This window comes from Pecten maximus, chromosome 12 (assembly GCF_902652985.1).
Source record: "Pecten maximus chromosome 12, xPecMax1.1, whole genome shotgun sequence".
NCBI lineage: Eukaryota > Metazoa > Mollusca > Bivalvia > Pectinida > Pectinidae > Pecten > Pecten maximus.
Genome location: NC_047026.1, coordinates 1,295,139 through 1,319,509, shown reverse-complemented (window position 1 = coordinate 1,319,509; position 24,371 = coordinate 1,295,139). Strand labels below are relative to the sequence as shown.

The 24,371-nt window shown below is 38.8% G+C and overlaps 1 protein-coding gene and 1 long non-coding RNA gene across 2 annotated transcripts; both read left to right on the top strand.

Moving 5' to 3' along the window:
* Window positions 1-3,240: 3,240 nt before the first annotated feature.
* Window positions 3,241-21,649, top strand: LOC117339232 (peptidoglycan-recognition protein SC2-like). The gene is made up of 5 exons (XM_033900707.1): window positions 3,241-3,421; window positions 6,513-6,638; window positions 16,558-16,677; window positions 19,180-19,383; window positions 21,252-21,649. The coding sequence occupies exons 1-5, from the start codon at window positions 3,370-3,372 to the stop codon at window positions 21,590-21,592; spliced, it is 843 nt and encodes a 280-aa protein (XP_033756598.1). The 5' UTR covers window positions 3,241-3,369; the 3' UTR covers window positions 21,593-21,649.
* LOC117339235 lies at window positions 7,185-8,205 on the top strand. Its single transcript, XR_004535134.1, has 2 exons — window positions 7,185-7,857; window positions 8,172-8,205. It is a non-coding gene; the product is annotated as an uncharacterized LOC117339235 (long non-coding RNA).
* Window positions 21,650-24,371: the final 2,722 nt, after the last annotated feature.

The window sequence follows — 24,371 nt, the reverse complement described above, 5'->3', positions numbered from 1 at the left end:
CGGTCAATGCAAAATGCAGATTTGCAGGTAAAAACGAAACAAAGTTAAGATTGAATGCAAACTGAATAAGTGGATGTATCTTTTCAAATGACACATTAATAAAATTATATTCATGATTCAAATGCAGTCTTATTATCACTAAAAATTATTCAAACTGATATCATTTTGTTATCTGTGCTGAAACACATTAGTTCGTTGATTTATTTCACCAGCAGTTTTATATTATAAACACCAGCATTAAAACTATGCTGTTTATATTTTTAAAAGATATTTCTTGTTAATGTTGAAACTTTCGTACTAAAATGAGATCGTACCTTGAAATTTACAAATTATCTAACATTAATCAATTGTTAAAATAACACCAGATCTATAATTAATTTCACTTTATCATATAAGTATATCTCTGATATCTATATTGTTCTCTGAATTATATGAAAGTGAAATTGAAAATCTTTATAACTTTCTATGATAACGAATGCATTGAATTCACCAGGGTATTATTTTTGCATATGTCACTGGTGTAATACTATGGCGCGTCTTTCATTGGCTGCGCCTGTCAGTTATCGATTGTGACGTCAGCCCCTTTTTGTAAAATCCACCTATTTCGGCTTTTACTTAGTTTCCTTTCTTGGTTTGGTTTGATCCAATGCAATCACTTACGAGTCTAAGTTGGAATCGCGTGTTGTAAGATTGTGTGCCCTTTATCTGTTCCCTGTCGACTACTTAATTAATATATAAAAAAGTGCTATCTGATATACTGTATGTCTTTTGTACTCAACAGCTAGGTATGAGTGGTTAAGGTGTCCGACACTTTATCACTAGCCCTCAACCTCTTGGTGCGAGTTCGAAACCTACGTGGGGCAGTTGCCAGGTACTGACTGTAGGTCGGTGGTTTTTCTCCGGGTACTCCGGCTTTCCTCCACCTCCAAAACCTGGCACGTCCTTAAATGACACTGACTGTTAATAGGACGTTAAACAAAAACAAACAAACAAACAAACAAACAAACAGCTATGTATTGTATTTGTTGTTTTGTTTTTACCAATTTCAGGAGAATCTCTACCCAGAACCAAGTGTCAACATTCCATTATAGATCAACAATTGCTTCTGTGTTTCCTGTTCTGGATATACAGGTCGTGGAATCTCATTCTTTAACAACATGTTAATATAAATCAGTACTAATTACTATGTATTGTTTTTTATTGAAGCCGTCACAGAATTCTCACAACAGTATGATATAATTATATGTTAGCTGTATGTATTGATCAGAGATAACATCTGATCTTGTCATCATTTACTTATATCATTCTCTGTCCTGTCATTCAGGCCTGTGAAACATAAGTTTTGACAATTTTGAAGAATAACATGTTTTTTTTTTTTTTATTAAAAATGATTTATATAGAGAGATAACTCTGAGCTTGTTTATCCTAAAGTCATCAATACCGACGTATCAACAGCCAACTAGTAAATAAAACAACATTCCAAGCACTACAATACCTCCGATATTGTAGTTTGAGAGAAGAGGAATACCTATTCACCCCTTATATACGTTAGGGACATAAATATTGTTTCCCGACCATTGTTTCTTGTTCTAGTTTTTCTCATAAAGATTTAAGTTGATTAACCCAATATATTCGTTATTGATTGAACTTATATCAAGCTATAGTTTATCATCGTATTATAAAATCGTATATCATGCATTGATACGATGCACATACCACGCAATGAAAACGCCTTTCGTTAAAGCAAACAACAAAACCTCACCTGATAACAAAACTGTTGACCACAAGAGGGCAGCTTACGAAAAATACTGACAGACAAATTTGACAACGGAGACACAAAACTTACTTTGACCAGCTCTCTACTGATTTGTGAGTTTGACCTTTAACCTTGTCGCCGTCACAATGTGATGGACACTGCTTCTCAGTACAAGGTTAAGACATGCTCAGCAGAGAACTGACGTACAGACAGATAAGGATGGCAAAGACAGTAAAATATGATAAAGGCAGGAAAGGATGGCAAAGACAGTTAAGGATGGCAAAGAATGATAAGAATGACAAAGACAGATACGAATTGCAAACACAGATAGGAATAAAAAAGACAGATAAGGATGAAAAAGACAGATACGAATGGAACAGACAGATAAGGATGAAAAAGACAGATACGAATGGAACAGACAGATAAGGATGACAAAGACAAAAAGGATCGCCATGACAATAAAGAATGGCAAAGACAGATAAGAAAGCATCAGAATGATATTCCAACTTTAATACGTTTATATATTTTCTATCTTCCTTTTCGTTTTGGTTGAAACTGCAGGTAACTGTTAAGTCTGACCTTCGTGTGAGTGTTATTACTGATGGATGGTACGGTTCACTTTGTGGGCAGCACCGCTGGTGGATTATGGGCCTGACCCTGACCTTGACTTCGTACTCGTCACACTGTAGCAGCACCGTTAGTGGATTATGGGCCTGACCCTGACCTTGACCTCGTACTCGTCACACTGTAGCAGCACCGCTAGTGGATTATGGGCCTGACCCTGACCTTGTACTCGTCACACTGTAGTGGACTATGGGCCTGACCCTGACCTTGACCTCGTACTCCTCACACTGTAGCAGCACCGCTGGTGGATTATGGGCCTGACCCTGACCTTGACCTCGTACTCATCACACTGTAGCAGCACTGCTAGTGGATTATGGGCCTGACCTTGACTTCGTACTCGTCACACTGTAGTGGACTATGGGCTTGACCCTGACCTTGTACTCGTCACACTGTAGTGGATTATGGGCCTGACCCTGACCTTGACTTCGTACTCGTCACACTGTAGCAGCACCGCTAGTGGATTATGGGCCTGACCCTGACCTTGTACTCGTCACACTGTAGTGGACTATGGGCCTGACCCTGACCTTGACCTCGTACTCGTCACACTGTAGCAGCACCGCTAGTGGATTATGGGCCTGGCCCTGACCTTGTACTCGTCACACTGTAGTGGACTATGGGCCTGACCCTGACCTTGACCTCGTACTCGTCACACTGTAGCAGCACCGCTAGTGGATTATTGGCCTGACCCTGACCTTGTACTCGTCAATTTGACGAGCAATACTGTATTTGTCTGACCTTAACTTTGTACACGTCATGTTTGCATAAAATAATTTAACTGAAAGCGAATATACCGAGTATATTGGTTCTAAATAATATCAGAATTTTTCACCTCACATTCCAACTCTTGTGCTTCATTTGGCGATAATAACAGTCGTAACAAGGAATGTTTAAAAAGCCTCACCTCGTGTGATCAAATGTAGATACGGCCTGACATTGATATAGGTTTACACCAGGAATCTTATCGTCAGTTCTACAGGAACGTGTCTATAATGTCGCTGGTAACATTGACAGTATTGGTGGCATTCTTCCATATCTCGGTCGGTAAGTAAAGAGACGATGACCTAAACATAGCACTATTCTCTGTTTTACTGAAGATGAATATTTCTACATACAAATGTTATTCTTACAAATTGGCAGAAAAAGGACTTCATCAAGGAAACATATGGTGATAACGTTTACATTTGTAAACTGCTGCAGAATTAGAACGTAATATGGTATGTCAAAATCTTGTTTAAACCATGTTATTGTTAGGGACAACAAAATCGTTAATTGAGAGTGTCTTGTCATAATTTAGTGTGCATATTGTTGTAATTGTCCCTTCTATGACAAATAACCACGGTTTATTGTATAGACTAGTTAGCTGTCATACTCGATTTCATGACACCAACAATAGTCAGACTCGATCTCATGACACCAACAATATTCAGACTCGATCCCATGACACCAACAACAGTCAGACTCGATCCCATGACACCAACAATAGCCAGGCTCGATCCCATGACATCAACAATAGTCAGACTCGATCTCATGACACCAACAATAGTCAGACTCGATCCCATGACACCGACAATAGTCAGACTCGATCTCATGACACCAACAATAGTCAGACTCGATCCCATGACACCGACAATAGTCAGACTCGATCCCATGACACCTACAATAGTCAGACTCGATCCGATGACACCAACAATAGTCAGACTCGATCCCATGACACCAAAAATAGTCAGACTCGATCCCTTGACACCAAAAATAGTCAGACTCGATCCCATGACACCTACAATAGTAAGACTCGATCCCATGACACCAACAAGTTCCGCTCGATCCCATGACACCAACAATAGTCAGACTCGATCCCTTGACACCAACAATAGTCAGACTCGATCCCATGACACCTACAATAGTAAGACTCGATCCCATGATACCAACAATTCATAGACTCGATCCCATGACATCAACAATAGTCAGACTCTATCCCATGACACCAACAATAGTCAGACTCAATCTCATGACACCTACAATAGTAAGACTCGATCCCATGACACAAACAAGTCAGGCTCGATCCCATGACACCAGGAATAGTAAGACTCGATCCCATGACACCAACAATTCATAGACTCGATCCCATGACATCAACAATAGTCAGACTCTATCCCATGACACCAACAATAGTCAGACTCGATCTCATGACACCTACAATAGTAAGACTCGATCCCATGACACAAACAAGTCAGGCTCGATCCCATGACACCAGCAATAGTAAGACTCGATCCCTTGACACCAACAATAGTCAGGCTCGATCCCATGACACCTACAATAGCAAGACTCGAATCCATGACACCAACAAGTCAGGTTCGATCCCATGACACCAACAATAGTCGGACTCGATCCCATGACACCAACAGTAGCCAGACTCGATCCCATGACATCAACAATATTCAGACTCGATCCCATGACACCAACAATAGCCAGGCTCGATCCAATGACATCAGCAATAGTCAGACTCGATCCCATGACACCCACAATAGTCAGACTCGATCCCATGACATCAACACTATTCAGACTCGATCCCATGACACCAACAATAGCCAGACTCGATTTCATGTTTAACTTTGGTGTCGTTTCACATGATTTCACCAGCACACCAAGAATATATGTGAAACGAGAACAGCGTATGGAGAACACACGAATTAACACGGAAACAATCTAATAAAGACAACTAGGGTAAGACCAGGCGTTCCGAAAGGGTAACCACATTCTGCTTCAACTGGGACACTTTTAGTCTATCTATGGTTTATCTTAACTGATCGCGATTGAGCGATATCAACCTCGGCTTTTAACCTCTGATCAAAGACAAAGATGATGCATGTACATGAACAAGTAGAGAACGAACTCCGAGTTTTAACCAGATATTTTATTAAACGAGGTTAAACTATGAACATTTAACGTTCATTATCAAACAGTTTATATACAGATAATGTCAATTATAGCTGATTTCACGTCCATACATAAAAGCACATTGAAATGTAGTGTTATACGTTTAACACCATACAGAGGCTAGAAGGTAAAATCACTGGAAACAGTAAACAGTTACCCCATTTATTTAGGTTTTTTTTTTTAACGTCCTATTAACAGCCAGGGTCATTTAAGGACGTGCCAGGTTTTAAAGATGGAGGAAAGCCGGAGTACCCTGAGAAAAACCACCGGCCCACGGTCAGTACCTGGCAACTGCCCCACGTAGGTTTCGAACTCGCAACCCAGAGGTGGAGGGACACCTTAACCACTCGGCCACCGCGGCCCCATTTATTGGAACCTGCCTAAGTCGAATAACCCTATTAACCGAATGTATCGTTTGGCCCGACCTTATCTTTATATACTATTTTATGGGCGTTACATCTCTGATAAAGAGTAACGGTGATCGACAAAAGGCTAATGTATGGTGTTCCGTTAGGGCCAAATTCCCAATATCGCTACTTCGCTCCTTTGACCTAAACGCGAAGAAGCGAAAATACAATGGCAAAGGAGAGAAAACACGATGGCGAAAGAGCAAAGGAGCGAAGAAGCTCCTTCGCTCTTTCGCGTTTAGGTAGAAAGAGTGAAGGAGCGATATTGGAAAAATTGGTCCAAACGAAACATCACAGAGTAGTCTATTGTCGATTGTCGTTACTCGTTGTGTCGCTCCTTCGCTCCTTCGCGTTTAGTTCGAAGGAGCGAAGGAGCGATATTGGAAATTTGGCCCCAATGGAATACTATACTACTGTATATATTATGATACAGATGACCAACTAAGCTAGCTCTTACCCAAGTCCTACAGGTACATTCTGACTTCCTTTAATTTTAGACTGACTATATTATTGGTTGTTTCCTGGTGAACTTTGATAGTACTCTACTCTATATGTTGTACGTAGCTTTCGGTCTAACAAGCGATAATTCATAACAATAATATTATCACTTTTGTTTAATAGTGATTTATCATAAACGCTGGTTCCACTTTTTAAATATTCTAACAACCAGTGGTACGCTGTTTGTGGTGTAGTACCTTTAACACGATCCCTTGGGGTTCGCCTTAGCAAAGTTTTAAGTAAAATGCGTCCCTGGTCTATGTGTGTAGTGATAAATCATTTGTTTGATGTAGGGTCCGACACACCATGTTTGAATCACGGAGGAACTTGTCAAGATGATAGTTCTTCCTGTTCCGGTAACTACGTCAGCAACTTGTGTTCCGGATCTGCTTCCAGAAGATGTTGTGAACCGTCATCAGGTTAGATATCATACGTCACCATCAGGTTTGATATAATACGTCATCATCAGGTTAGATACGTCATCATCAGGTTAGATAGCATACGTCATCATCAGGTTAGATATCATACGTCATCATCAGGTTAGATATCATACGTCATCATCAGGTTAGATACGTCATCATCAGGTTAGATATCATACGTCATCATCAGGTTAGATAGCATACGTCATCATCAGGTTAGATACGTCATCATCAGGTTAAGGCCCTGTCACACTATAGCGTTTTGTTGGACGTTTGGTTGCGTTTTGAAAAATTGGAGAAACGTCGGGGAACGTCGACGTTCTTCAAATTGAGTTACTAGATCAACGTTGTTATAACGTTCAGGAGAGCAGCAACAGCATACTGGTGTTTCTCTTGGTCTGTCATTCTTCTGAGGGCTTTTGACTCTGTGAAAGTTCCAACAGGGCTGGCGTGGCCTCTGCAAGCCCCTTATATATGGCAAGTGCCTGTCAAACGCTCCTGAACGCTACCAGTAGGTTACAGGCGCGTTACAAGGACGTTATGTAACAGTGTCATTATTTAATGACATTTGGGTATTATTTAGATTTATCCATTTTTGTACTACTGTGCATGTACAGGCTCTGTATTTATCATATGTATATGTGTACGCAGTTGTATCGTATGCTATTTATATATATACATGTAAACCTGTTTAACAGGTCAGAGGTCAGAGTTATTTTTATAGTAGAGTGACCATGGGTCAATGCGCACCCGCGCTTTTTAGGGTAGCGTCACTCCCGTACTAGGCACCGTTGTGAGTGGACGTGTATATGTCGCGTCTATATATTTAGCGCATCCGTGTTGTACCAATCTACATCACTGTGAGTACTTCATAATTTCTAACTTTAATGTATATTGTATTGTATTTAGTAATATTTGGATATGTTGAATGTCAATTATTTCCTTTATAAATTAATTGAAATAATTTACTTATTGGTAAAGATTGTCCAGAAATTGAATTTCCCGCCACTTTCTTATTATTTATTCTGTGTGGATAAACGTTTTGGTTTAGCTGATAGGCGTTATGCATTTAGCCTTTTATATTAAACATTGTAGTTAGTATACGGTGCCAGTACATGTTAGTAAACATTGTTTATTTTATTATTGTAGCATTTATATGCGCTGTAATATTGTACGGGTTGTCTCCCCGGGAGTCGAGCCCTCTTCGTCAAATGAAGAGGTAGGTTTTTTACATGGCTTCATTTATATTGTGTTGGTAGCATCATTTAAGAATATCCATGTACATGAGAAATTGTCATTGTTTGTATAAGCGTTATGCACTTGCTACTTTGTCAGATCTGTAATGTGCATAGTTCAGTAGTAGTTGTAACGTTTATGATTACGCCTGGGTTAGTAGGTGTTCTTGAATCTTAGGTTCTAAGCGTTATGCTTCCGGTTGCGTCAGGTGCGTACACCTGTCGTGTTATTGTGGGATGGATTATTCCACTTTGAGATTGTAACTATTTTACTTATTGTTGTTATTTGTTATTTTAGGGTGTTTTATGGACTAATAAATTATGAATTGGAACTCAAGCGTTGGAGTCATGGTGTAGACAATTTGAATAACCGACCCGGCTCAAAACGACCGGTTACAGTTACATGGACGTTACACTGACGTTGGAAAAATTCAGAACGCTGACATACGTTAAAAGAGCGTTACATGAGCATTAATAACGCTCAGTGAACGCTGAGAAACGTTGGCGACACGCTGGATAGACGTTCGACGGACGTTACACAGGCGTTACTCAAGCGCTAGCCACGCGCTGGATACTCGATCCTGATGGACCGTCGTCCGCCTAGCGTCCAGGGAACGTCCTGACGTTCGAGTTACGTTCGAGTAACGCCCGCCAACTTTCGTGTAGCGTTCCTCTAACGCGTAAGTAGCGTTTTGGTAGAACGTCGTGAATTTTTGTGCACACCCAAAAATATTTTTCACCCTCAGCGTTCGTCGGCGTCCCTCAACGTTCCTAAACGTTTGTCGACGCTCGTCTAACTTTCTTATAACTTGTTTCCAACGTTCTCGACGTTCCTCTGCGTTTCGCAACACGTTACTCGAACGCTGTTGAGAACGTCGTAGTGTGACAGGCCCTTTAGACAGCATACGTCACTATCAGGTTAGATATCATACGTCATCATCAGGTTAGATACCATACGTCATCATCAGGTTACATACGTCATCATCAGGTTATATATCATACGTCATCATCAGGTTAGATATCATACGTCATCATCAGGTTAGATACGTCATCATCAGGTTAGATACGTCATCATCAGGTTAGATATCATACGTCATCATCAGGTTAGATACGTCATCATCAGGTAAGATATCATGCGTCACAATCAGGTTAGATAGCATATTTCGCATCGCTCTTCTGTTTTAATAAGTTTTAAAGCCACATACATATGTACGAAGAAACATATAGCAATGTTTACATTTTGAGGTTTTTACAGTTTTTGGACTTGTTGCATTCCTAATATTTATGAAAGTATACGGGGAATTCCCAAACATAATATCTGTGGCTGCCGGACCAAGGGCCTCTGAAAATTAGTCCCACAATGCAATGGCAGGTTTTATATTCTATACAAAATGGCGGAACGCTGAAAGCGTGGACCTGGGAAAACTTGGACAGTTTCTGCCAAAAAAGAAACATAAGTAAGAGGAATCGACAAAACCCTGGTATCTCCTTAGGAAAGGAAATGATTCGTTGGAACTTAGCGAGAAAAGAAAAAGGAATATAATCGAATTCCTATTTTGCCGGACGTCTATTGGATTGCTGGTTAGCTTTTGAGCATTGTCAACTTCACCGATCTAAAATTGTATCGATGTTTTGTTGTATGCATATTACTATATTTTAAAATTAATTATTTAAATGTATATTTTATATTTGTTTGTTAATTTTGTTCAGTTATTACGCGAATATACTGTTAATATGTTTAAATGAAAGCATTATTAGGCAAAGTTCACGTATGCTCGATATGTAAACAACGGCCATGTGTGTAGTTTATGTGCAGCGCAGGTTGTTATAGCCTCGTTCTGGGCTCCGTTACAAATCTCGCTATAAATATAAATGCGGCGCGTTATCAAAGACCATTCAATCGAACAAATGACAAACACATTGTTTTTGGTATAATTTGGCCACAGCTTTATCTAGAGAGTTGAGGATACCGACCCTGAACTAGGGTATATGGCAAGCCTCCAATGAAATGTTCAAAAATTGAGAAAAATCAACAGACCCTGGGAACAGACATCTGAAGATTATAATAATGAGCATACAAACCCTGGGAACAGACATCTGAAGCTCGAGTGCGAACTGCACAAATAATTCAAGAAAGTGCGAACTGCACAAATAATTGAAGATAGCTTGCTAAATGCAATCAAATATAGGTTCATTGCGAAATGCAATTTAAAATTAATTTAACCGATCAACAATGCAATCGGTGATGATCAATATCAATTTAACAGTCCAATTTAAATCATTCATCGATAAAGCTACAAACTTGATCCATTGAAGCTGTAATTATGGTAAATGTAGCAACATCCGCCAATGGACAGGCATAGCCTGACCACCGCCACAAAGTAGAGGGAATGAAGCTACACAAACCAAGACAAAGCAGCAGCCAAATAAATCAACTTATGGATTGAGTGTAGGAAAAATAGCTGTTGTGGATTTCATAAAAGTTTCTAGACCCCCCTGAAGTGTGTTGAGAAATATATCTGTACCTATTGGTGAAAGATGAACCCCATCTTGAGCAAATAATTGTGGACAACTCAATGATATGTCAGGATACCGAATGTAACCCCCACCAAGTGACAGAATGTATGTAGCCATGCAACTATTTAACCTAACCAGACCCTCCTTCATTGCTTTCTGATTGCTGCTGTGACGCCATGTAAGACGGGGAAGTAATTGTGACCACACTAACAATACATTAGGGAAGGTTCTGTGAAAATAGGACACACAATCTTTGAGATTTTTGCGCAATTCTTTCAAAGGGACAATTCCCAAATCATTAGCACCACAATGAATTACGAAGATATTGGGGTCATCCTCAAATTTTCTAATGTGGTTGAAGGTTGCTGATAATCTTGTAGCGGATAAGCCACTCCGACCCTGCCACCAAATAAATGCCCCTAGGTCATCTAGTCCCAAATGGATACCATCGGGTCTACCTCTGGCGTGGATGAAACCACGCTTAACTATGGACGAGCCCAAGATCCATATTCTGATGTTACCTATAAGAAACTTATATGCTGTTAGCAACATGAACAAGCATAATTGAGATCATACTTAATGTGTAATTATCCTAATACAACACTGATGTCCTTATATAGCCCTTATAAGCATCACTAACCCATCTACCCATGCGTTTAATGTCCTCATCAGACACCCCGTTGACAGAGGCCATAGTTGCCGCCCCAATACGAAAGGAATGAGATTTGTATCCAGTACTATCGATCCCTAGAATACTTATTGACTTCTTTAAGACTGATGTAAACTGGTATCGAGTGAGTGGTGAACCCCCAAAATGACAAAAAAGTGGCCCCCCACACTTGGGACGAACTGCAAAATATTGTTCAAGCAATCTCACAGCACATACGTTTCCTTCATTCGCACTCACTTGAATATGAACACCCTTACCATACTGATCAGTCTTGGAAAGAGGGAGAAAAATATCAACAGTAGTTTTGTTTACGATTATTGTATTCTCGTATGTCACACCTCGATTAGAAGACTGGGCATCGGTTGTGAATTCCCCAACCCTTAAAAAGGCATGAAAAGCTAGTGAGAATGCTGCTTTAAAAAGAATAGCTTCGTAGTCAGATCGACAAACTTTGCCTACAACCCCTATCAACTTCTGAAGTAGCTCAACAGTTACAGGAAGACGTGAATCTCTGACTGGCTTAAGACGCCTCATACCTTCCAGCATTTTACGAACAACAAACTTGTCAGTTACATCTAATAGGTCATGAATCTTGCTGTAAAAACTTAAACCAGATATGTAGCTCTTTGCAGTAGAATATGCTGCTCCTTTAGCCGACAATAATGCAATGAATTGAACTACATGGGATAGCGGAAAAGGGGAAATATCTGGTAACTTGTATGTAACCCGGAACTCATTAAATCGCTTTAAAGCAATGGTATAAGCTTTTGCTGTGTTTCCCGATACGGATGAGCGAATGAGCTTATCTACTTCACAGCTGATATCAAATGTAGAAATCTGGGAGGAACAGGCTCTGGTTGGGCTTTTGCTTCTGACTCCAAGACTCGAAATTTCCCCCACTGAAATCGAGATATGGCGTCCGCTATAAAATTGTCTACCCCAGCTATGTGTTGTGCTTTAAACTGAATATTGTATTGCATTGACACCAGAATAAGTTCTCTTAAAAGACACATAACTCTGTCTGATTTTGAAGTCTTCTTATTCAGGATAGTAGCCAAAGCACTGTTGTCAACTCGGAAAATGACTTTCTTATCTCGAAGGTCATTGCCCCAAGTATGGATAGCTAGCAGAATTGGAACTAGCTCTAGGAAAGTTATATCGCGCAGTATCTCGGTTTTCTGCCAGGAGCAGGGCCATTTGAAAAAAGACCAGCTCTTATGGTAAAATGCCCCACAACCCAAGTCAGAGCTTCCTGCACTGTCCGTAAATAACTCCAACGATTGATCAGATAGCCAATCAGGATCTGGGAAGGTGTTGACTCCATTAAAATCCTCCATGAAAGTCAACCAAACCCTCGCATCATCCTTCACCCCTTTTGTAACCCGAATAAAATTATGAGGGAGCTTAGCACCAGACATTGCATTATAAAAACGCCTGTTAAAAGCTCTAGATGAAGGTATAGCCCTACCACAAAAAACCAATAAGCCCACTATTGACTGTAAATCTTTCAATGTTATTTTTGTTTTGTTTACGAGTGTGTTTAAATTTGTGTTTAAAGCCAAAATTTTTTCCATGGGGATTCTGATTTTCCTCTCAATTGTATCTATTTCTAAACCTAAGAATACTAGCACAGTTATGGGCCCCTCAGTTTTCTCCTCTGCTACAGGCACTCCTAGCTCAGCACATATATAATCAAAGGTTTTCATTAAGATCTCACAATCCCCTGTGTTCGCCTTGCCCCCAAATATGAAGTCGTCTAGATAATGATCAACTGAATCAAGACCAGACCTATGTTTGATCGCCCACTCCAAAAAAGAAGCAAACTTTTCAAATAAAGAACAAGATATTGAACACCCCATGGGGAGACATTTATCTATAAAATATTGGTTTTGAAACTGAAAACCTAACCTATCAAAATCTGCTGGGTTAACAGGCAGCAGACGGAAAGCTGATTGTATATCTTTCTTCGCTATTAAGCAACCTATACCTAGTGCTGATATTTTATCAACCACCTGATCAAATGAAGTGTAACTAACAGTACTTTTAGCAGGGTCAATGTAGTCATTGATACTTTCCCCAGCTGGATGTGATAAATGTGTTATGAGTCGCATGCCACCCGTTTTCTTTGGTACTAATCCTATGGGTGAAATGTGCAAGGTTGATATAGGTTTGCAAGGATAAGGGCCAGCAATTCTTCCTAATTCTATTTCTTTTGCTATTTTATTACCCAATTCATGACTATAAGAACATGCTGATGACAAATTTCTTGCCTCGGAGGTAACTCTAGGGCCAGTATATTGAAGCCTAAACCCCTTTTGAAAACCTGATAATAATACGTGTGCAGCTTCTTTCCTTGGGTAGTCTTTAAGAAGTACTGAAAGATTGTGAATGTTAATTGGGGACTTTCCCAGAGCCCACAGGTTTTGCTGTGTTTCTTTCCTGGACGCTTACCACCGATGGGGGCTGTGTTTGGTTGATGACTTGACTGTTGGGCACGAAAACGATACTGGTTATTATTTTGCTGAAAGCATTTTGAAGAGGAATGATTCCCATTACAGCACAGGCATTTATGCTTATACTGACACTGGGGGCGAGAACACTGACCCTTGTAATTGTAATCATAACACTTGAGTGTACTTTGACTAGAAGTTGTGGCATTATTCATCAATGACACTGCTGGAGAGGACGACTGCATGTATATAAGCCAAAGTTCAGGATCAATCAATCCCCACGAAGCTAATGGTAACCTAGATTTACGCAGGCGGTAATGCTCGTCGTACTGCTTCCAACCCATGTTGGACGATCGAGAAGCACCTAATCGAACCGGCTGCATATACTTCAGCATACCCTGCATCTGTTCAGGGTGTGCATCAATGTATATGCTCATGTATATGATAAACGCGTCTGTCCAAGAATTTATGTCATTTATCTTGATTTTTACTGTTTTGGGCTGAATAACCAACTCGCCCTCAACAATCGCAACTTATGAGAAGCCTCAGGCTGGTTCACATTTTTGGGAAGAAGAATACTTAGGTCAATATATTCCCCATTCAAAATTTTCTGTTTATTTGCGTCAGAGACATGCAGGCCCAAATTATCACAGACCCCTGTTATAGGTTGGGGTTGAATGTTAAACTGTGTACCTATCATGGGTTGGGGATGCATGCTAAACTGCTCTCCCTGTTTCCAGCACTTGCATCCAAGGTTGGAATAATGTTAGGCCCCGGCTGAATTGTTGGCATGATTGTGTCGTCATTTGAAGCTGGCATCTGGTCTGTGCCTCTGCTTGACCTGGTACTCAACTTCTGTCTCTTAGCTTGGGCAGCAGTACCCCCTTTGCTATTCGCTTTAGGCATGATCTCAAAATGTAAAACAATGCAATACATTCACACACTGTCATATATACATCCAATATACTACCATATAAAGATATATGATCTCGAGTTACCTATAGCTATATACAGATATACATTTTGTAGTACAGCTTTAGGAAAATATTATTGTAATGCTTAAAAACAACATTTTAATAAACATTTTTAACACTGACATAGAACAGGACTGAAAGTATCCCTTATAATAATAACCTATACATTTTACTTACACAAATTGGCTATAAAAAACCGCCTATATAAAATGCACGTATATGAGAATGACATGTGTAGTCTCATTATATTACTATATTTTGATGACGACGTTGTGCACCACAGAGACGTTGAAACTAATTTATAATGAAATATCAAACAGTATTTACTTGAACCCGGGCTCTCGACACTGTCACACCTGCGCGCGATTAAATAATCAGCACAAATTATATAACAATAGTCGGCCCCGGGTCTTACAAAAGTAAACAAGATAATGAAGATTCAAATGCTAATGACCCGTCAACCAGATGTGATTACCAATACCCGACGGACAAAAGCTTACGACATCCACATATAAGATCCATGGCATTAAAAGTAACACAATCGTATTAAATATTCGATATATAACCTGATCGAAACGGATGTATGCCCTTTCAACCACATCATGCGACATAGCCGAACGATTGAAATTTACAAACATGGTGCAAATGCAAATTATTACATAAATACTCAAAAATGAACGTCATTACACACACACAAAGAATTATAGAATATTTCTACATGGTTTACATCAATTATTTCAGCCGGATCATATGTGGATGTCACAGATTTTACCACTTAGAAATTGTCGCCAAAATCCTGTCCCTGTATTCAAACGGAAGTAACTCGATGTGAAGGGAAGATAACTCAAAACTACATTTATACTGAAAGGGAGATAACTCGAATTTACTAAAAGTATTGAATGTCTTCAGATAACTTGATTGACAGGTTATGCTGTAAATTTCAATTATTTTTATACACTGATGTCTCGAGTACTCCCCCCGGTCAAGCGTCCGGGCCAGTGGTCATTTTAATGTTAGCAGAGCGTGAATGAGCATCTTGGTTTGCCATTAATACATGTGTGCAACTAGAATTTAAGGTTGTTCGGGAGTATGTGGCTGCCGGCTACATCGACATTAGGTTTGGTTTGATTTATTTTGTTTAACGTCCTATTAACAGCTTAGGTCATTTAAGGACGGCCTCCCGTGCGTGCGACATGCATGCGTGTAGTGAGTGCGTATGTGTGTTTTGGGAGGCTGCGGTATGTTCGTGTTAAGTCTTCTTGTGATAGGCCGGAACTTTTGCCGATTTATAGTGCTACCTCACTGAAGCTTACTGCCGAAGACACCCAGCAGCACACCCCACCCGGTCTCATTATACTGACAACGGGAAAACCAGTCGTCCCAATCCAAATATGCTCAGCTCTAAGCAGCAGCAGCAACTACCATTTTTAAAGACTCTGGTATGTCTTTGCTAGAGGACAGAACACAAAGCCTTCCTCACAGGGGCGAACGCTCAACTAAAGGCCAAAAGTGAGGCATTGTCAAGGGAGACATTAGGAAGCAGAAAGCTGTTCAGAAAGAATAGAAAAGATAAGATCCCAAATTTAGTCGCCTCTTACGATCATGCAATGGGGCAGCAGGCACAATTTTTACGCCCTACCTGCAGGGCATTAGTTCGGCGTGCGGTGATTCTCTCGGGACGCAACGATTCCGTGTACTGATGGCTATACTGTCAGTGTCTAAGATCTGAATCTGTAGAGCAAGTGCAACAATCGAATGTCCCTGTTTTGTCGTGCGTCGAATAACAATTGTCACGCGACGGAAGTTTAACTAAGACCATCCGTTAACATCATAATTACTCTACCCTTTAGATTTGTGTTAATCGTTGCATCTTATTAAACGGTGAAATAAAAAATGAGCAAAATTTCCCATTGGAATGATTGATAGAAAACGATCCGGCGTAGCTTGATCAGGTAACGTGATTTGTTCTAAAGATGATGTATTACCTTGTTTGTTTTTTGTTAATTTTTTTTCCCTTTATTTTTTTTTTTTTTTTTTAAAGATTATGGAACTAAAATGTCATTGTCCCTTCAGATCCGTGTACTACAATAGGAGGGACATGTCAGGATGACCATTTGTACTGTGCCGGATCCTACGTCACAGGGAAGTGCAGTGGAGGCACTACCAATCGTTGCTGCACCTCGCATAACAACGGTAATGTTTATCTAATCTAGAAATCGACATTTTGTTTCAGTCGTCATATATATTACGATATGTACCTGTAGGTAATACACAGTCACCATATATATTACGATATGTACCTGTAGGTATGACAGAGTCACCATATATAATACGATATGTACCTGTACGTATCACACAGTCACCATACATATGACGATATGTACCTGTAGGTAATACACAGTCACTATATATATTACGATATGTACCTGTAGGTAATACACAGTCACTATATATATTACGATATGTACCTATAGGTAATACACAGTCACTATATATATCACGATATGTACCTGTAGGCAATACACAGTCACCATATATATTACGATATGTACCTGTAGGTAATACACAGTCACCATATATATCACGATATGTACCTGTAGGTAATACACAGTCACTATATATATATTACGATATGTACCTGTAGGTAATACACAGTCACCATACATATTAGGATATGTACCTGTAGGTAATACACAGTCACCATATATATCACGATATGTACCTGTAGGTAATACACAGTCACCATATATATCACGATATGTACCTGTAGGTAATACACAGTCATCATATATATTACGATATGTACCTGTAGGTAATACACGGTCATCATATATATTACGATATGTACCTGTAGGTAATACACAGTCACCATATATATGACGATATGTACCTGTAGGTAATACACAGTCACCATATATATCACGATATGTACCTGTAGGTAATACACAGTCGTCATATATATTACGATATGTACCTGTAGGTAATACACAGTCACCATATATATCACGATATGTACCTGTAGGTAATACACAGTCACCATATATATCACGATATGTACCTGTAGGTAATACACAGTCGTCATATATATCACGATATGTACCTGTAGGTAATACACAGTCACTATATATATATTACGATATGTACCTGTAGGTAATACACAATCACCAGATATATTACGATATGTACCTGTACGTATGACACAGTCACTATATATATTACGATATGTACCTGTAGGTAATACACAGTCACCATATATATATTACGATATGTACCTGTAGGTAATACACAGTCACCATACATATTAGGATATGTACCTGTAGGTAATACACAGTCACCATATATATCACGATATGTACCTGTAGGTAATACACAGTCACCATATATATGACGATATGTACCTGTAGGTAATACACAGTCATCATATATATGACGATATGTACCTGTAGGTAATACACAGTCACCATATATATTACGATATGTACCTGTAGGTATGACAGAGTCACCATATATATGACGATATGTACCTGTAGGTAATACACAGTCACTATATATATATTACGATATGTACCTGTAGGTAATACACAGTCACCATATATATGACGATATGTACCTGTAGGTAATACACAGTCACCATATATATATTACGATATGTACCAGTAGGTAATACACAGTCACCATACATATTAGGATATGTACCTGTAGGTAATACACAGTCACCATATATATCACGATATGTACCTGTAGGTAATACACAGTCACCATATATATCACGATATGTACCTGTAGGTAATACACAGTCATCATATATATTACGATATGTACCTGTAGGTAATACACAGTCACCATATATATCAGGATATGTACCTGTAGGTAATACACAGTCACCATATATATCACGATATGTACCTGTAGGTAATACACAGTCACCATACATATTAGGATATGTACCTGTAGGTAATACACAGTCACCATATATATCACGATATGTACCTGTAGGTAATACACAGTCACCATATATATGACGATATGTACCTGTAGGTAGTACACAGTCACTATATATATATTACGATATGTACCTGTAGGTAATACACAGTCACCATACATATTAGGATATGTACCTGTAGGTAATACACAGTCACCATATATATCACGATATGTACCTGTAGGTAATACACAGTCACCATATATATCACGATATGTACCTGTAGGTAATACACAGTCATTATATATATTACGATATGTACCTGTAGGTAATACACAGTCACCATATATATTAGGATATGTACCTGTAGGTAATACACAGTCACCATATATATTACGATATGTACCTGTAGGTAATACACAGTCACCATATATATTACGATATGTACCTGTAGGTATGACAGAGTCACCATATATATTACGATATGTACCTGTAGGCAATACACAGTCACCATATATATTACGATATGTACCTGTAGGCAATACACAGTCACCATATATATATTAGGATATGTACCTGTAGGTAATACACAGTCACCATATATATTACGATATGTACCTGTAAGTAAGACAGTCACCATAAATATTACGATATGTACCTATAGGTAATACACAGTCACCATACATATTACGATATGTACCTGTAGGTAATACACAGTCACCATAAATATTACGATATGTACCCATAGGTAAAAGCCCATACGTATGTTTCAGGAGGATCCGACCAGTCGATTTGCGATAACATACAAGTGATCAGTCGGGACGCTTGGGGTGCGAGGAGGCCGACTCACGAAACTTCATTGAATCATCGCGTGCACTTGTTCTTTATACACCATACGGACGGTCACACATGTGATAGTGAGACTGAATGTGCTGGAGTACTCAAGGGTGTTCAAAACTACCACATGAACTCAAGAGGTAAATATGTATAGACAACTAATAATAAACTTCAGTGGCTAGTATCAGACAACTGCACATTAAATTCAGTGAACTCCAGTTGTAAGTATCGAGGAACTAATTAATGAACTGATCTAGGAAGTATCGAGGGATTAATTAATGAACTTCAGTTGTAAGTATCGAGTAACTACTGCAAAAATGCTATCGAACAGCAACATCAAGACCTATAATGAGTATTTACAAAAGAAAGGCAAAAAAAATCAATAAATAAAAAATAAAAAATAAGTAAATCACGGAGATAAGTACCTCACACCTACCACACAGCCTTTAGTGATGTAGTTTGAACATTTACTCTTATTTATATATATTTACATTTGAATGACAAAACAACGATATAAACTAAATGGATAGATTTTATATTTGTATTGGACACAGAATCATATAGACTGGTCAATATCAACGGCTCATGCTTGTCATTACATCTATCGTAAATACTCTCTCTGTCTCTAAAGAAACACCAATTACCACAAAGGCTTGATTTCAATTCATATTACATATGATACCAAACCTCTTTGTCCATAATGTTTAAGACATGTTCTGAGGTTTGCCTTCGGTAACGTAGATCGAGATTAATTAAGATATAAGCTCAATTCTGTCATTTCTAACTATCTCGTTTTTCATAAATGCTTTTATTCCGTCAAGTTTGATTATTACAAATAGTGTATTTATCATGCATATCGACACAGGTTTTAATACAGGTGTTATCTTACTTATTTCTCGGTATATTTGCGATATTTTTCGGATTTTAGGATACTGTATAAAAAGACCGAATTTAATCCCCCTTAAAACTCGAAAACAAGCCGATTTAAAAAAATAAGCCTATTTTGAAAATACGCCGTTAGTTTCATACGAGTAAATGCTCTTTGTTTGTGAAAACAAGCCTTTCCCGAAAATAGATCATAATTATGATAAGCCAATAGTAGTGTCAAGAAGATCTTATTCGATAACGTGTACCTATTGTTAGTTCTATACATCAACTTCTATACTCTATTGCAGGAATTTATGTGGATGACACCTTTTTCAACGAGCATTGACACTTCGCGGATAATAGGAGTTCTGTATATATATAGGGAATCAATTTCATCAAGTTGAAACTTTCGCGGTGACAAATATTTATGTTTTTAACCATAAATAACGCAAACATTTGTCGATAATTTTTATATCTGGATGTGTCATATTTTATCATATTGCACAAAATAATCTATAGTGGACATTTCACCATATAATTTGAATTTAAAGTTAGTCTCATTTGGCAACAATCCATTCCTAAAATAAACTCGTTTGCTTACTCTGATAAAAAGTAAGCCTCGGCTGATTTTCAACCTTTAAAAGCACCATGACTCGTACTGCCGATATTAAACACACGCGAATTAACTCAATCTTCACCCCAATTCCAAAACAACGCATATGTCCTTGCCTTCCAAAAGTAAAATAAAAAACAGCGTTCGATAAAAGAGCATCGTCTTTGGATTTATCATCAATGTTATAATATTGGGAACTTGATGTTAAAGATGCATTTTCTGTCAAAGTATATTTATGATAATTATGGCATATCTACGGAGCCCCTTGACTGACATGCTACACACATATTTTATTTCGTTTTATCGAAAAGTTATTTCGTTAAATTGAAATTCGATATAACAAAATTACATTTCGATAAAACGAAATAACATTTCCATATAACGAAATAACATTTCGATATATAACGAATTATTATTTCCCTAAAACGAAACAACATTTCGATAAAACGAAATAAAATAAGTGTGTGGCATGTCAGTCAAGGGGCTCTGTACTAATCCTAAACTCTGGCACATTCTTTTGTTTGTAAGGTTATAATGACATCGGCTACAGCTTCCTGATTGGTCAAGATGGACGTGTTTATGAGGGCAGAGGTTGGGGTGTCGTTGGTGCCCACACTCTACATTACAACTCCCTTGCTTACGCAGTTTCCTTTATGGGGAACTTCATGGATACTCTACCATCAGCAAATTCTCTCCACGCCGCTAAAGCGCTGGTACAATGTGGGGTCAATAAAGGTTATATTGAAGCTAACTACAGTCTGTTTGGTCACCGTGACGTAGGAAATACGGACTGCCCCGGGAACTCTCTGTATGCTGAGATTAGGACCTGGGATAGATACAACTACACTCACTCGGCGACCATACAATGATCTCATGATTTATTCTTGACCTGTATGACGGAAGGAAATAAAATGTAAAAGAATAAATCAATTTATTGTTGTGAACTTGGACCGGGACAGTACAGTCAAAATCAGAACTGGTACCGAGACAGTATAGTCAAAATCAGAACTGGGACCACGACAGTATAGTCAAAATCAGAACTGGGACCGAGACAGTATAGTCAAAATCAGAACTGGGACCGAGACAGTATAGTCAAAATCAGAACTGGTACCGAGACAGTATAGTCAAAATCAGAACTGGGACCGAGACAGTATAGTCAAAATCAGAACTGGTACCGAGACAGTATAGTCAAAATCAGAACTGGGACCACGACAGTATGGTCAAAATCAGAACTGGGACCTCGAAAGTATAGTCAAAATCAGAACTTGGACCGAGACAGTATAGTCAAAATCAGAACTGGTACCGAGACAGTAGAGTCAAAATCAGAACTGGGACCACGACAGTATGGTCAAAATCAGAACTGGGACCTCGAAAGTATAGTCAAAATCAGAACTTGGACCGAGACAGTATAGTCAAAATCAGAACTGGGACCACGACAGTATAGTCAAAATCAGAACTGGGACCGAGACAGTATAGTTAAAACCAGAACTTGGACCGCGACAGTATAGTTAAAATCAGAACTTGGACCGCGACAGTATAGTCAAAATCAGAACTTGGACCGAGACAGTACAGTCAAAATCAGAACTTGGACCGAGACAGTATAGTCAAAATCAGAACTTGGACCGAGACGGTATAGTCAAAATCAGAACTGGGACCGCGACAGAATAGTCAAAATCAGAACTGGTACCGCGACAGTATAGTCAAAATCAGAACTTGGACCGAGACAGTATAGTCAAAATCAGAACTGGGACCGAGACAGTATAGTCAAAATCAGAACTGGGACCGCGACAGAATAGTCAAAATCAGAACTGGTACCGCGACAGTATAGTCAAAATCAGAACTTGGACCGAGACAGTATAGTCAAAATCAGAACTTGGACCGAGACAGTATAGTCAAAATCAGAACTGGGACCGCGACAGAATAGTCAAAATCAGAACTGGTACCGCGACAGTATAGTCAAAATCAGAACTGGTACCGAGACAGTATAGTTAAAATCAGAACTGGGACCGCGACAGTATGGTTAAAATCAGAACTGGGACCGCGACAGTATAGTTAAAATCAGAACTGGGACCGCGACAGTATAGTTAGAATCAGAACTGGTACCGAGACAGTATAGTCAAAATCAGAACTTGGACCGAGACAGTATAGTTAAAATCAGAACTGGGACCGCGACAGTATAGTCAAAATGAGAACTGGGACCGCGACAGTATAAACTGGGACCGCGACAGTATAGTTAAAATCAGAACTTGGACCGAGACAGTATAGTCAAAATCAGAGCTTGGACCGCGACAGTATAGTCAAAATTAGAACTGGTACCGAGACAGTATAGTTAAAATCAGAACTTGGACCGCGACAGTATAGTCAAAATCAGAACTTGGACCGCGACATATGGTTAAAATAAAAACTAGGCGTCGATATTATAGTCAAAATCAGAACTATGCGTTGGCATTATAATCAAAAATCAGAACTAAGCGTCGACATTGCAGACAAAACCAGACCTAGGTAACGACAGTATAGTCAAAATAGAACCTTGATATCGACTTTGTAGTCAATATCAGACATTGGTGTCGACAGTACCATTCACAATCACAAACTTGTATCGAACTTCACTTTTCTCGGATGAAAACATTTTGGGGCTCCTTCAAATGGGATACGGAAATTAGCAGAATGGGAAATAGAAACATGTTTTTTTTTCAAAAGATGATAACTTTGTTTAGAAATTATCTATTACTGTAATTGTAGGCACCCAAATCTGGCGTCCTGTCAGGCACAAATTGTAAATTTTAGTGAACAGACAACGTCTCTGTGTTGTGTTACGTTATTGGAACAAAAAAGGATTATTGATGTGTTCAACTCGAATTGGTGGTTCAGGCATTTAACCCATACGATGCAGTTTTCTCTTATTATCTGGTGAGGTGATCTTGTCCTGAGTTCCCTCCGGAATTGCGTCTAGAATGGCTTATGTTTCACGTGTTCAGTTTGTAATTAGGTAAGGTAATCATACACAGGAAAGCTGAGGATACCTACATCAATGATGGATCAGTAGTCACAGAGATCCAGACCGGAATGGAATCGCTTGATCGATCACTTATAAACATTTCTATTTGGTTAGGTGGCACAGTTGTAACACACTTGCTTTTCACTTAGGACAATGGGAGTGATTGAAATAAGTAAAGGTATAAAGACAAATTGTCTAATTTACATGGTAATGAAGAAATAATGTACACATCGACAGAATATACGCTCAAATAGCGTACAAAGAACAATGTAAATTACATATGGAGTAGTTTAAGTAATAAAAATGAAAATCAAAATTTACTCTTAATGCCACCAATTATATTGTTTGAAATCAGGATGGTAAGCTGAATGTCGTATTCCAACAGATAAATTATTCCAGATTTGGCTCCCTTCCATCAAACATGTTTAAAATAGAATGATGTTCGAAATTTCTGTACCTTTTTTTCATTTAACTCTTTGAAGCATATCGTTTACGTATGTCGATAGACAATTCAAATTGGTTACCAAGAAATCAAGGAACGAGATGATTGACATATTTGTACATTAAACACTTCTTTTGAATATTCACTGACTGGCAACCATCCTTATACATATGACGGCTACCAACAGCTGCCATGCAGCTTGTTTTTG

What these genes read in the sequence shown, in the direction of transcription:
- LOC117339232 (XM_033900707.1), top strand. Translation starts at nt 3,370, where the DNA reads ATGTCGCTGGTAACATTGACAGTATTGGTGGCATTCTTCCATATCTCG. An exon ending in ATGTTGTGAACCGTCATCAG is followed by an intron (nt 6,639 to 16,557) that starts GTTAGATATCAT and finishes TTGTCCCTTCAG; the next exon opens with ATCCGTGTACTACAATAGGA. An exon ending in CTGCACCTCGCATAACAACG is followed by an intron (nt 16,678 to 19,179) that starts GTAATGTTTATC and finishes CGTATGTTTCAG; the next exon opens with GAGGATCCGACCAGTCGATT.